The sequence below is a fragment of the Electrophorus electricus genome, chromosome 17 (genome assembly GCF_041902795.1).
Source record: "Electrophorus electricus isolate QZ-2024a chromosome 17, ASM4190279v1, whole genome shotgun sequence".
Lineage (NCBI taxonomy): Eukaryota > Metazoa > Chordata > Actinopteri > Gymnotiformes > Gymnotidae > Electrophorus > Electrophorus electricus.
In genome coordinates, this window is record NC_137513.1 from 2,718,313 (window position 1) to 2,732,108 (window position 13,796).

The 13,796-nt window shown below is 43.2% G+C and overlaps 3 protein-coding genes across 4 annotated transcripts; 1 reads left to right on the plus strand and 2 right to left on the minus strand.

Annotated features, from left to right (window-relative positions):
- Positions 1-77: 77 nt before the first annotated feature.
- On the minus strand, positions 78-6,479 carry laynb (layilin b). Of its 2 annotated transcripts, none has more exons than XM_081700486.1 (7): positions 5,803-6,479; positions 4,758-5,058; positions 4,037-4,122; positions 3,841-3,888; positions 2,372-2,458; positions 2,040-2,157; positions 78-1,945 (listed from the first exon to the last, which is right to left on the minus strand). In XM_081700486.1, exons 1-7 carry the CDS (start codon positions 5,876-5,878, stop codon positions 1,648-1,650), a joined length of 1,014 nt encoding a protein of 337 aa, XP_081556612.1. In that variant the 5' UTR covers positions 5,879-6,479; the 3' UTR covers positions 78-1,647. The 2 variants fall into 2 exon arrangements, with proteins under 2 accessions (XP_081556612.1, XP_026869492.2); XM_027013691.3 differs by having other exon boundaries at positions 4,037-4,182; positions 5,803-6,477.
- LOC113579612 (zona pellucida-like domain-containing protein 1) lies at positions 6,432-12,415 on the plus strand. Its single transcript, XM_035533966.2, is given in 8 exon segments — positions 6,432-6,488; positions 9,600-9,687; positions 9,754-9,953; positions 10,052-10,242; positions 10,509-10,594; positions 10,683-11,060; positions 11,333-11,611; positions 12,278-12,415. Coding segments are annotated over 6 exon segments (798 nt in total). The 3' UTR covers positions 10,859-11,060; positions 11,333-11,611; positions 12,278-12,415.
- Positions 11,618-13,787, minus strand: zgc:162608 (uncharacterized). Its single transcript, XM_027013681.3, has 4 exons — positions 13,648-13,787; positions 13,443-13,531; positions 13,226-13,331; positions 11,618-13,107 (listed from the first exon to the last, which is right to left on the minus strand). Exons 2-4 carry the CDS (start codon positions 13,501-13,503, stop codon positions 12,309-12,311), a joined length of 966 nt encoding a protein of 321 aa, XP_026869482.3. The 5' UTR covers positions 13,504-13,531; positions 13,648-13,787; the 3' UTR covers positions 11,618-12,308.
- Between the last annotated feature and the right edge of the window lie 9 nt (positions 13,788-13,796).

Genomic DNA, 13,796 nt, shown 5'->3' on the forward strand with positions numbered 1-13,796 from the left:
ACTTTGGTAGAATTGAGTGCACAGTTTGCATGGATATCTAACAAAAACAACAAACAACCAACCAACTCCCCACTGGATCAACATATTAATTTTAAGTTTTAATTGCAAGCATTATTTAATAAGCACCAACCGTAATAATAATAGTAATGACATCAACATATGTCCCCAGACAGCTGCATTTTTACCGAGTTATAACCCATAACATTGTTACTACTTGGTAGTTCACAGAAGTTAGACTTTACAATGAATCCAGAATCTGCTCTTTACATAATGAATACACTTCCCAACTAAGTCAAAGTATGTGAATATATACATCGAATACAATTCCAGTTATGTTTAAGATCGAATTAAGACCTCTTCCCACATACGTGATTATTATCAACCAGCGACATCTGGTGGCGAGACGCATTATTACTGCCGTCTCCTGTTACATAAAATTTAGTTCACTGACTACACAGGCCTTCTCTGAAGAACTGCTGGTACAACACATTACAATACAGTATTTTGATTTTGTAACAGAAAGTAGTAATATTCAATACTGATAAACAATAAACATATTAGGCAATCATCTGAGTAGCTAATAGTTTGTCTGTTTAGTCACTTTTTGGCAAAAAAAGAAAATCTCACATGATTGTCCTATCATTATTACTATAAGGCAGGCCTTATTAAATGGGCTATGAATAGATCTTCATTATCTGTGGTTAAGAGCTTGATAGTAGCTAATTGCAAATGTGTGAACCTCAAGCATTTTTCATAACTCCTGTTTCCTACATAACTTTTGAAAGTCCTGTGTGGTCTGGCTCAGTAAGTAACTTGTTTAAATGCTACAAACCTTTTGATTGACCGCTACAGTTACAAACACTGTGGATACACTGACCCGATGCTAAAGGATGCCTGGTGTGCTCTGGGTTCATTCTGTCCTGCCAACAAGAATAGTAGATTTCGGAAGGAAAGGCCCAGCCGCTTGTTGCCACATGTGCGGTAGCACCCTTTCCCCACACAGGACAGACTACATTTCCACCTGCACATAAATAACTATTTCCAGTCTCAAATCTAATTTCCTTACCACACTCGCTAAAGGTATTAGATATTTAAAACAACCAAACGGAAATCAGGACAATGTTTCACTCAGTATCATTTTCTAACGCTGGAAAAAGGAGGACACACTGACAGGTTTAGGGTGCTGGGAGCCATGTCAGCAGGATTTCTCGAGCAGAGCTGAATATCAGAACTAAGCAAACCTGTCACTGCTCTGCCTTTGAGCCGCTAGACAATTCCTAAATGATTTGATTCCGAAAAACAAAAAGAACATCAATAGGCATCCGCTGTAAATGTCCCTGTTCAGGAAGGAGGGCAGGACGGAATGGGCAGAAGGGTCAGGGCGCTATAGTGGGAGTTTCCGAATGGGTCGTCCTGTTCCTGGAACCTGGTGTCTGCAGAGAAAAAGGCGACAAAGCGGACAACCGAGACCACCTCTGCACTGGCTGTTTTAGAGAGAGAGCCAGGCTTACCGTCCACCCCGGTGCCAAGGTCTTCACGAGACCCTTTGTGTGCTTCACACTGGATCACTGTAGTCAGAGTTCCCCTACATAGGTGGGGGAGGAGGGGGTTGGGATGCCCAGCCTCGGTCCCCACAGGCAGATGGTTTCAGTACCCATAGATATCGTTATCCACCCACCCGGCTTCTGTGGCCAGCGGGCTGCGACACGTCTCATAGATGTCGTTGGTGACGAAGCCGGCAGCACCACTCGGGAGGTTCTCATAGTCTCCGTGGCAACCAGGGCCAGTGGCGCTTATGTTCCCGTTGATCTCAGAGCTCATGTACTCCAGGCAGGCTGTTCGCGGCCCGGGGTCGTGCAGCGGAGGACGGCCGCCGTGGTTCTGAAGCGCCCTCGCAGACACCCAAGGCCCAGGCTCTGCGTAGATGTGGTTTGGTTCCTTTCTCCTGCAAGGACACAACCGTCAGTCAACTCTGGATCTCGAGGCATGCAGCTGCTGTCTTGTTTACTGATGAATTTACTTAAAGCAGCAGCACTCACTTTCTAGCCAGGACTCGATAACAGAAGAACCCCGAGGCCAGAAGAATGACCATCAACAAAAGCGGCATGCCAGCCATCAGGACGTAATAAACACTGATGCTTTCATCTGAAAGAGACACTGAGGAAGGGCCAAGTTTCAAAAATAAAACTACATACAGAGGCTTCAACTCTCTCTCTCTCTCTCTCTCTCTCTCTCTCTCTCTCATATTATATATATATATAAAAAACACACAACATACAAAGCATTCTGAATAGGTCAGCCCATAAAAAGGAACAAATTAACTCACTTAATGCAAAAAAGACTACATTATTAAGCTGGTATTGTGCATTACCTGATGATTTTGGCAATTCTTTGTTTATCTTTTCATAATTCAATGTGACAGGTGGTCGTTTTGGTTTCAGAGATATCTTGGGTATATCTGAAGAGGAAGAACTATTGTTAATCATCAGTTTAAGACCAGTGTTCAGTACATTTCTAGTCTATATAGAAGCAGTGAGCTTCTATATAATTTCTATAATGTTGCTAAATATGTCCAGGAAGTTTAATATACTACATTGGTTTGTATACTACATTGGTCACAATATAAGAAGGTTGAAGGAATTCAGTGAAGGAATATTTGAGTCATATTTACAACATGGCCCTATTGTGTTAATGATACAATACACACACACACACAACATGGCATATTAATGACTTGTGATAGCCAATGAAGCCAGTTCTGTAAATCTTTTGATGTTAACCCTGCCCCAGTGCAAACAAAAGAGTTAATTTATAAAGTTCTTGTTAACTGGATAATCAGATAAAACAGTGTATGTTAAGGAATGGAAAACACTAAACGGAAGATTGGTCTGTGTCTCCAGGTCCTGGTACTGCTTTACACCCAAAATCCCACAAAGCCCTTTTTCAATACTTTTACTGTGGAATCTGTGTCACTAATAATGATGTATAATCAATCGCTCAAGAATTACTCAGCTCGTGATTCAAATCAGTCATTCAACTCATAATACTCTGGAATGAGACAAAAAACAAACAAACAAAAACACAAGACTTACATATTTCACTTAACACATTTCACTTGTGGCAAACAAAAGGCTCACTGGTCCACTGAACCTCTTCCCCCCCACTAGAGGTCCTCGTATGTGCTGATATAAGCAGTCTGGCCATAGATGTGGTCCTACTGCAGACCTGCTGTGTGGTTTGTTTTTCTTTTTGAAAATGGAAACCAGTGACAACTTTTATTCTTTGGTGAACTGAAATCAGTCTTTTGTAAGACCAGTGTGGAATACGTGATCATGTTTACATGCAAAATAATATTCCTGTATTTGTTGGAATTTGGTAATATTCTGATTAATTTTGCAGAATATGAATGCTACACCCTGATAGCCATCATATATTCTGGTTTCTAGTAACAAGCTGGCATATGACAGTATGATAAGTGTCACATCTAATAAGGTTTAAAGATAAAACTATTTAGTTTGCACATATCAAGTTACACACTGCAAAGCCTTCACACCTAATCTACAGCTCAGTCACATTCAGTTTTCAGAATATTTATTGAGAATACTTTTCTTAGTATGTACACACTCTGTGACACATGCAGGGCTAAACCAGATTATGAACCTTACTCTAATACTGTTTGCAGAGACTTTCTGTTTTTTTGACAGAAAAAAACAAACAATACAAGGGAAGAGTAATTAACACTTTAATTCTGTACGGTTGTTCAAATGGTGGCATATCGTACTGTTTGCTGACAGTACCTAGCCTCCTCTCAGAAGACAGTGCGCGTTCAGAGTACTTTACCTGAGTGAGTCGTGGAATTTCCTGCAGGAGTAGCAGCCGGAGACTTTTCTAAACAGACGGCGAGACAGGGGACATGAGAGATTACACTCCAAAATCCATCTTTTACAAACCCACTTGCAAGTCCAAGTTAAAATCCGGAAAAAAAACAAATAAAAAAAAAACAAATTCAAAAATACTGCCACGAGCTCCATCCTACCTGCAGAATACTTGCATATAAAGTTATTCTTGGCATTGCAGTTGGTATCAGTCCACTTTAACATGTAGTGGGCCAGACTGGAGGTCCTGTGATAGAGAGCCCCACAAAGCTCTGAGCCGCAGGACGGCTCCTTTAGGAGCCAGTGCCTGCAACACAGGGTGGGAAGCAGCAGCCTTAGCGGGGCATTTGTGCCAAAGCCATTCATACGTGGGCCCGGTCAGTGCTCCTCAAATGTCACTGATCACAACAGGATCTGCTGGTGGGTGGAGCAACGCAAATTCTGTCTTTGAACTTTCCTGTCAAGTGCCCGCATTAGACGTGGTTTCTGGAAGATTTGTGCCCACAGCCGAGGTATTTTGTTGCAACACGGGCTAACTAGAATTCAACATATACGTCTAATGCGGGAATTCTCCACTGCTGGTGTACATACAGACTGATTTTAATCCAAACCGATCAGTATATAGGCCTACTCCACTATGTTACTGCTTAGGAACAATCACTAACAGTATCATATGCAATGAGCTATAGTCATTTTCCATATGACTCTGGACACAGCTACTGTTGTTTAGTTTCATCTCTATGGCAAGCTGTAAAATGTCCCACCAATATGTCCTGAACTCCCGGTTATGCAGCAATATTAGAGATGAAAAGAAATTGGAGAGAGGACCTCTACTCATTCCAGTAGAGAGGCACTCTCCAGAAATGAAGTCAAGCAGCCTACCTGAAGGTGGCCTGGCTCTGATCCAGCCAGTAATACCGTGAAGAGCAGTCTCCAGCTGCCGACTCTGTGGAGGCGAGGCTCCTTCGCAGTCCGATCCAGAAGTCTCCGTCCGGGGCCCGCAGGTCGAGAACGAACCTCTCCACTAGTCTCTGCTCGTTTTCCGTCTCGATACTGAGCAGTTCTCCGCGGTCGTCCCTGCAGGCGCGCCTGGCCACGTCAAAGCTCACCCTGAGACGAAGGTCCTGCTGGTATACGATCTTATAACACGGCTTTTCGGTCCCCCGACGACATATACGTTGACCTGCCGTGAAGCCAAAATAATAAAAGCACAAACAACTGAAGCACATACCGTAATATATCTCACTGAATCCCACCTATCAGACGGCATTCGGACATCCGAGGCTTTTCACGCAGCGAGAACTGAGCAGTTCCCAAGCTGGACTGAGCGCAATCCGGACATGTGAATGTCTGGAGAGAAAACCAATCTTTTCAGCGGAGCCCCGTTAACATTACGCGTTCCTGTTAAACGTGTACAATACAACGTGTTTTCACGCATGGGCTCCACTCCCACAGCTGTTTTCTCATCGTAAACACGCAACATTCTGCTACTTAGAGCACGTTATTTGCATTTCACTTGCAAAAACAACGGTGTAGCTTTGCAGAAAGATCGCTCCTGCCAGAGAGAAAGTTAAGAGGTAGAATAAAATTCGAATAGTTCCATGTCAGAAACACTCCACCTCCTACGCATTTAAACGAAGACTTTGCTGGTAAATTTGTTGCTCGAACAATGGCTGTCGAACTAAGTTACTTTAGTGATAAAAAATGTTGCCAAGCATTTGAAGGCAACGGTTTTTGCAATCAGACTTTTATGTAATGCACAAGGCAAATCTCGAATGTTAGTCCTGTGTTTGTTTTAAAATAAACTTAACAGACATACAAACAAAAACCTCACACTCACATGGCAGCTCGTATGTGAGCTACAGAACAGGCCTATATGGAGCATTAGTTTTTCCTGGGAGACTAGATCACACACTCGCATACTTACTAGCGAATCCTTCCAGCGCATAGCCTGTATGGTAACACACAGCCAAAACAGTCCCAATCAGTTTCATGAACTCCATCTCCACATATTTCCACGCGTGTTATTGATGATGTACAGTTAGTCAAGTGGTGCGCAGCTGCAGGACGAACGTCCACCGTCAATTCACCCACACAAACGCACAGTTAAGAGATTCCAGTTGAACTGGGCTGTGCGTGATGTCTGCAGTCTAAGAGGTCTGGCACCAGAAACCGAGCAACAAGCAACCCAAGATCTTCACTTTATTTCCCTGTTCGTTTTCATGGCACTTCGTCGACTTAAGTGAACCAACCGAGTTTGGTCAATAAGAGGTGTTTGTTACAAAGTGTCCAAAGACGCTTTCTTGTTTATCATCCTAAAACACAATAAGACAAAAAACAAAAACAAACAAAAAAACAAAACAAAACAAACAAACAAAAACAAACAAACAAACGGTAACCCGAATTCTTCTAACCGCTACATTAGTGTAGCCGTATGAGGAACGACACTATTCACGGTCGCTAGTGGTTTTGAGAGTCTGCAAACTCCACTGGAAAGCGCATCCATTTAGATTAATGTACAGTTCAGCAGGTTCTGACGCCACTGTTGCGGGCTTCATGTCGGGCTATGACCTGTCTGAGCAGTCCTGCTTCACTTCCAGTGCGACAAAGGAAGTTGGCAAGGAAGGGAAACGCATTTTTGTCAACAGCATGTTTCCTGCATGCCTTTTCTGTTTGTTTTTGGGGTTTTTTAAATCTTTGGATTCATATCCGTTTCCCCTTATACCCGTCAAAGAAAATACATTTTGGAAGTGAAGTAAAGAAACATTTGAGTTCTAAATTGTGTAACAATAAAAAGGGACCATTTATAACTAAAAGGTTTAACTTCAAGAACCCTGCGCCCATACCCTACATTTTTCAATCTAATAAACAGTTTCTTTCCCCCCTCTTCGTAGGCTGTTTGAACTAGTATTAGCACACGTTCAGTTGTACGTGCGTGTGTCATAGAAAAGAAGAAGAGAAAGCATCGGTTTTGATACGCGTCGGTTTTTGGCTCCATGCCACGATTCACTGCCTTTCCTCCGGGAGCGCACAGAATGGTGACGATCTCAAAGACTCTGTATGATGGCCTACTTCTCCAGAACAGATGAACGCAGAATAAGACTACAGTTCAAAGGACATATAGCGGTCACTCGCCACTGGCGATGAAATGTAATTACATATAGCCCGTCGTAACATTTAGTTTACCAAATATCGTAAGAAGAGATTTGCAGAGAACCTGCTTGGAGAAGATTTCGTCACTGATTTTATTTTCATAAACAACAGATTACACGGACTCCTAGAAGTCCATAGTGGACTTTCTTGGGACATGCACGTCTGCAAATGCAGATGGGAGAGGAGATTCAGACGGGTCGGTAGTCGAACTGACACTTTTCATCTTAATTAATATGGAAAGCCAAAGTGGTAAAAATTCGCCTCAAAGTAAACGCGTTTTATTTGTAACGCCGCAAAAACCATCAGAAACGCCGTATTTTACGCCGTTTATATGTCAGTTGAAAACACCGTAAAAAGCGCCGCTTTAAGTTTTTGCTGTTTTTTACGCTACTTTGGCGTTCCTGCAGCAGCGTAGCAGCTAATGACCTCATCCTACTGGTTTATAGTAAGATAATGAGCTCCTCCTACTGGTTTTGACAGCCAATAGACTTGAACTTTCTTCACCCAAACGCTCACGAACAAGGTCAGACCAGACCAGTTCACTACAGCTCTTAATCGGCTGATAAACCAGTGCTCAAGTTTGTTTATTTTTGGGATTCACATATGTGTTAATTCGCTGAACAATTTAATTATTCATACATTTATTAGCTCGCTAGGTTAGCTCAAGTTGACCCACCTTTGACCCTCTGGGTTCCAAATCAATTCTGTAATTCCATTTCAGAGCCCCACCTACATCGTTATCCACCCTTTCACTCCTGGGTATCAGAGTAAAAAATGTCTTTCTGTTCTCTAAAAAGGACAATTCCCAGTATATCTTCTTACATAATTTGTGTGGTATCTTAAATGAGTCTGATTGCCACAGGTCCTTCAAGGAATGCAATCGTGTTTCACTGTCTCATTGTCGCTGTTGTTGGAAAACAGATATGTCTATATTTAAACACAAACAATAGCACATACTTCTTTTTGTTCTCTGCTTGTATTATTTTCTATGAATGGGTATGTCTAACATTTCATTTTTTACTTTTCTTGAACTCTGCCTCTATTAGAGACATTATTTGGGAATTAAATATAATCTCACCTCTAATAAGAATGAAGAGGGACATTTTATTAGTTTGTTGATATATATGAGAGAATGTCTCACTCTAAGGATGAAACCTCTCGATTTTTGCCAGTGGGGGCAATCTAATCTTCACTTTGTAATAGATGGACCACGAAACCATGAAAAAAACCCCTTGTTTTTATATCTGTAGATATAATTTGTTGTGAGGGTAATTAGTGTCTCTGAACAGAGCTAATATGTCCATCTTGTGATGAAGTCATAAAAAACAAATTAGCTGGAATTACTCCATGACGTGTTTGCTGCATTCATCACAGTAGCTCTTGCTCTCATTTCTAAAGTCCCTTATAAGAGTGCTTTGCCAGCAAACACACACACACACATGCACACACACACACACACACACCTGTATGGGCAATTTGTGTGGGCCTCAACCCCTGACACACTTAAGTAGCATTTTAAAAACAAGTTTCCAGTATTAGCATTTTTAATTTTGTCTTTTCGTTGCATCTATTAACCACATCTCCTAATGACATGATTTTTTTCATCGAATAGTTTAAATAAAATATAATGTTAAAATGTTTATCCTTGTTGAAACATACACTACATATACTATACTGTGAATGTCTTCTTTTGAATGTCTAAATAAATACTCCACTGCACTATATTTAGTCCCACTCATTCTAAAGTTGATATTATACTGGGCCTGATTGTAATTAATGGGAAACAACAATTTTATAAGGTCTTAATTGAAAAAAAACAGCAACTCTCATTTAGGTTTATCCCTGTGTACTGTTCCTAAAAGCACTGCTTCAGTGAAACCAAAATCAAATCTGTTTACTTAATTTGAACACAAATAGTCTGATTCCGGATTTGTTACACTGAGCTTAGACTCTCTCACCATGGAATTTAAACGGACATTCACAACAACTGTGAGGTTAAAGTGCACAATTGGTGTCACTGTCCAGTTAAATAGCGGCTGCCCCATGTAATAACACCTACTTATTCAGTTTTGAAGTTGTTTGCTTACCAGCCACTCGGGTACTTGGAGATCCTGTTTCCATGCAGCACAGTGCAGAGAGAGGAATGACACAGACACAGGGATTCTGGTACTATTTAAGAGCCTTTTCTGCTGCCACTCAGACAGACAGTGACCGTAGCTGCCTCAGGACTGGATGATGTAGGGTTTGTTTACCGTATACACTTCACTTTAACAAATCAGATGAAAGACCGAGTTGACTTCAGTCTGCAGGGAGCCTTCTGAATAACAACAGTCTTGTATTAGATTATAATATTTCTTACAAGGATGTTTATTTGGATTAACCAAATACCCTCCACATGCATAAAATTAATGACAATGAAATTGCTTGACCAGAAATTACTTCAGAACTTTTGAAATTTTATAAGAGCTTGTATTTTTTATAGAGTATATCTAGTTGAACTTGATAATGGACAATAGTGTTTTTTTGGTTTTATGTGTATGATAATGCTCATAGTCTTTTTGCTCCCAGCAGTGGCAATACTGTGGTGTGTGTGTCTGTCACTGCTGGCCGACTTGCTCAACTCTATACAACTGCTCCTCCCTCTACGAGACTGTCCCCAGGGAGTCCTGAGACAACATCCTGTCCTGCTAGCCCCTAACGTTCCTCTCCCTGCATGTGTACCCAGACAACAACGACCTGATGGCGGACTGCCGAGTCAACACCATCGCCCTGCAGGTGAACCTCTGCACGGCACTGTGGGCAGGCTTCGACCCCGCCAACCTGGCCCTGAACAGTCAGCACAACAATAGACTTTTCCAAGGAATCATAGACACCAGCGTGGACCCTCTAGTCTATCCGCTTCCAACTTCCAGCCAGTCGCTACAGGTCCGTTTCACAGGCGCGCTTTCGCGATGGCTTTGGCCTGCGCAAGTATTTCCCTCGGACTGAAGGTTGTGATCGTCACTGCGTTCTTTGCAGTCCAGGTTGTAAACGAGGTTCCCAGCTCCTCTGGGCCCTTTAGCCAGTTCTCCTCCGTCCAGTCTGTCATCATCACGGGCGACGTCGACACACCCAGCTCCTCGGTGGGAATTATCAGCTGCTCCACAGATCTCTACTATCACTTCTCCTGCCTTTACCCCCTCGAGTACCTCATCAGCAACACCAGGATAGCTGTGTAAGTTTCAGAGCAAACTCCCATAACTTCCCTGTACACCTTCCTCACCACTGTAGACATATCATTTGCTACACACACACAGATATATATATATATATATATATATATATATATATATATGTATATATACACAAACGTTCTAGTAGAGACAATCCCTCAAATGGTTTTGGCTTGAGTTAATCATACTCTAGGTTCTAGTCTAATAAATCCTCATGAATTAAACGATCTGTAAGTAATAAGAACAAAGGCAACACTGAGTGAAAGAGGCATCCTTTGTCATCAGTGCCAGTGGCCACCAGTGACAAAAATGGAAGCTTTATTGACACACTCAGCATGAGTGTGTACGACATGAGTTGGTTTACCTGCTGCACGTCTTAAAAGGATTGAAAAGGTCCCCGTCCCAACTTTTACACATATGCTTTTTCTTTCCCAGGATTAAGTCTCGTTCTATCCGTCGGTGGTGCCATCTAGTGGACTACAACTTTTCCCACTCAGTTAGTGTGATACCCCTTTGTGTGTCTTTTTCTAACTGGGATCTTTTGCGATTCGTTATTTCGCAACTCCGTCCACCTACACTTCCAACAGCGCTACAGGACACGACTTTTTCACCGGGTGAGAAATGAGCTTTTTGTTGGCATCTGCTGTCCATCACATGCCTTAAATAAAGACAGTGTCTGATACTGGGCCAGGGGTTACTGACACAACCACCATGTCATTGGGAACTCTGTACACTGCGTCTGAGAGTAAGACCCCAGTCAGGCCGCATGCTGCGTCTTTGCTCGGCTTGAATACTGATGCACCAGAAATGCGACTCGGAGGTATTTTAACCTGTTTGACCTTTTATCATTTTTACTCTTCAGCGGTCGAGAAACTTTTCTTTTGTTATTAAATTATTAAATTAATTTACTTCCCAAAAGTTACTTATGCTATTAATATTTATGTTATGCTTCATGTCGAGAAGGAGCTATGTAGGTGTTTTAAAGAAGAAATTGAATGGTAAATCACAGTGACAATGATTTATGGTACTGACCCAAAAAAAGCAAAACAATCTTAAACCACATTCTAAAATCCCTTCAAATAATCACGGCAGTGTGTGGTGTGATCACACACTCCGTATGGTCTGTCTTTCCGCTCCTCTATACAGTGAGTAGCAGCGGACGGTCGGCCAGGAGCCGGGGACGCGTGTCCGGGCCGGTGCTGAGGCCAGTGTTCGGCACTGGGTGATGCTGTAGAAAGTGTACTGGGTCGATGGGCTGCCGTACATGCTGGAATGAAGGAGCCGGCATCTGGATCGTGCGCTGGTGTCACCCACGCGCTCAGATGCCTCAGCACCTCAGATCAGCCGACGCCGTGGCTAGTGGCCATACAGGTACGTGTCCAGGTAGCAGTCCTCACCACATTGGAATATTGTAATGGGTTCTTCTTTGTAAGTGTAATAAGAAATAGGAAAGAGATCATTGTCCTGAAGGGGGCTTTGTTTTCACGCGTCATCTTATAACGCCTGTACAGATAGAGGGAAGAATGTGCTAATATGACTTTATAGTTTCAGGGCATATTAACTGCAGTCCTTGTGCCCTCAGTGGTGGTTTTCGTGGCATTTGTCCATTATGGCCTTTGGAATATGCCCACAGTGTTTACCCTGTTTAGGACTTTAGTGCTGCTTTGTATAGCACTTTAATCCTAAAATTGGTTAAATACGGTGTGAATATGGCAGAATTTGATTGATTTATCTACACCATGATCACAATATAATATATACATTTTTAAAAAATTTTAACTATTATATAGAACACTTTACATGTATAAAATACATATTTGTATGTCAACATTTGTACAAGCACAATAATTGCATTAAACATGCAGACAAAAATATAAATTTTTTGTTATTTTTTGCAAATGACAGGCAAGTTTATTTTTTCTGTACTGTATAAAAGTTGCTTACACTTGACACATTCTTGAACGTTTTTACAAAAGATAATTCACATTACTAATTCACAGATACTTCTCATTACTGTGGCCTCTATTTACATTGCAGCGGTCTCCTGGACGTGTGGCGAGGTAGTGCTCTAGTTCAGAGTGTGTCTGATGTCCTGCAGTAGTGCGCTGAGTCTGGTGGAGAAGTCCTCCTGAATGGACTCTATGCTGATGTACCTCGCTGTCTCCCCTTTCCTCTGCTCTTCTTCAAGCTTGGCTATTTGCTGCTCTAAATTAGCGATGAACTTCTGGTTCTGTGCCGAGGAGCTCTGGCAGAAGAGGTCCACCCTGGAGACTGCTGCAGCTCCTGCAGGCTTTGCTGCGGTCAGGAGCCCTGCCAGCGAGACCTTCAGTGCCGCCACCTTGCCCTGTACCTCTAAACTGAAGGAGCAGATCTCCTGGCCAAGTCTGGCCGTCACCTCCTCCCACAGCTCCTTCCTGCTGCTGTCGTGCTCCTCTTCAACCGCCTCGAAGGCCTTCGTTTTAAAGTTCTCGAAGGCGGCGGTCCTCCTCCGATGGCTCTCGTCCAGAGCACGGCCAACCTCCTCCAGGACCTCCTGGGAACGTGAACGACCATCAGGCCGGAGACCCTGGAGGCTTCGGCCCAGCTGGACACAGAGCTCCTGGGCGTGGGAGTCCAGAGCCCTGCTGAGATGCTGGGTTAGGGGGGTCAGGAGCTGGCGTATGTTGGCCGGGGCCAGCTGTGGATGGCTGGGGTATGGAGAGAGCCTCTGTCTGAGCTCCATCAGCTCCTTCCTCAGACGGGCACGCAGGCGTTCAGACTCCTGGCTCAGCTTGTGCCTCATTTCCACCATCATGGGGTCCTGCGCGTCCTGCGCGTCCTGCGAGTAGAGGTCACTGCTCACCACGTGGCTCTTCCACACTCCGTTGCTAAAGAAGAGTTGATGTGACATTTTCAGACCCCGCCCACCGCACCGCCCTCTTCCACCTTGCTGCTGATATTTGTTCCACTGATATTATGAATGATTACGAATTCTCAGGTACTTACTTGAATTCCTTGGTGATGTCTGCTTTGTTAATAGCAAAGTTTGCACTCTGTTCTTGGACGCTCCATCGTTCCTCTTGGCTGGTAGTGTCCTGCCAAACTGGAAATCCTGCAGGGCAGATAGAGTGAGCGTGTGAGCGTGGCCCTTCTTCCAATCAGAAACAACATACAAGTAGATTGTTTAATGTACATCTATGTACAGAAATGATAAACTACAAACCTGTTGAAGCAACAAAGAACATGACGACGATCACCAAATGTTCACCAAACTGACGGCGCATGGTGCTTTTCTTCCTTTTTGTTTTGTCACTGTAAGGAGGTGGAGAGGACACACAGTCACAAGAAGTTTTTCTCTTTTTTTGGTTAAGTCTTAATGGTCATGCCATTCTGGGGTCAGCAGATGGCCAGTGTGACTCAGACCTTACCTTTCCTGTCAGGCTGTGTGAGGTGCACTTCTCAACCCTTTCTTTTAAAGTGGCCCCTTATCAGAGAACTTCCTAGAGTCCGCCCCACACCCCATGTCAACAGGGACCACGTGGAGGGCCAGCATGATAACAGGCAACCGCGGGAGCCG

Coding starts and splice junctions, on each gene's coding strand:
- laynb (XM_027013691.3), bottom strand. CDS start 5,878: ATGGAGTTCATGAAACTGATTGGGACTGTTTTGGCTGTGTGTTACCAT. Junction 3,889..4,036: donor TATATGCAAGTATTCTGCAG/GTAGGATGGAGC, acceptor CCGTCTGTTTAG/AAAAGTCTCCGGCTGCTACT. Junction 1,946..2,039: donor TATCGAGTCCTGGCTAGAAA/GTGAGTGCTGCT, acceptor GTGTCCTTGCAG/GAGAAAGGAACCAAACCACA.
- zgc:162608 (XM_027013681.3), bottom strand. CDS start 13,503: ATGCGCCGTCAGTTTGGTGAACATTTGGTGATCGTCGTCATGTTCTTT. Junction 13,332..13,442: donor GTTCTTTGTTGCTTCAACAG/GTTTGTAGTTTA, acceptor TCTGCCCTGCAG/GATTTCCAGTTTGGCAGGAC. Junction 13,108..13,225: donor GACATCACCAAGGAATTCAA/GTAAGTACCTGA, acceptor ACTCTTCTTTAG/CAACGGAGTGTGGAAGAGCC.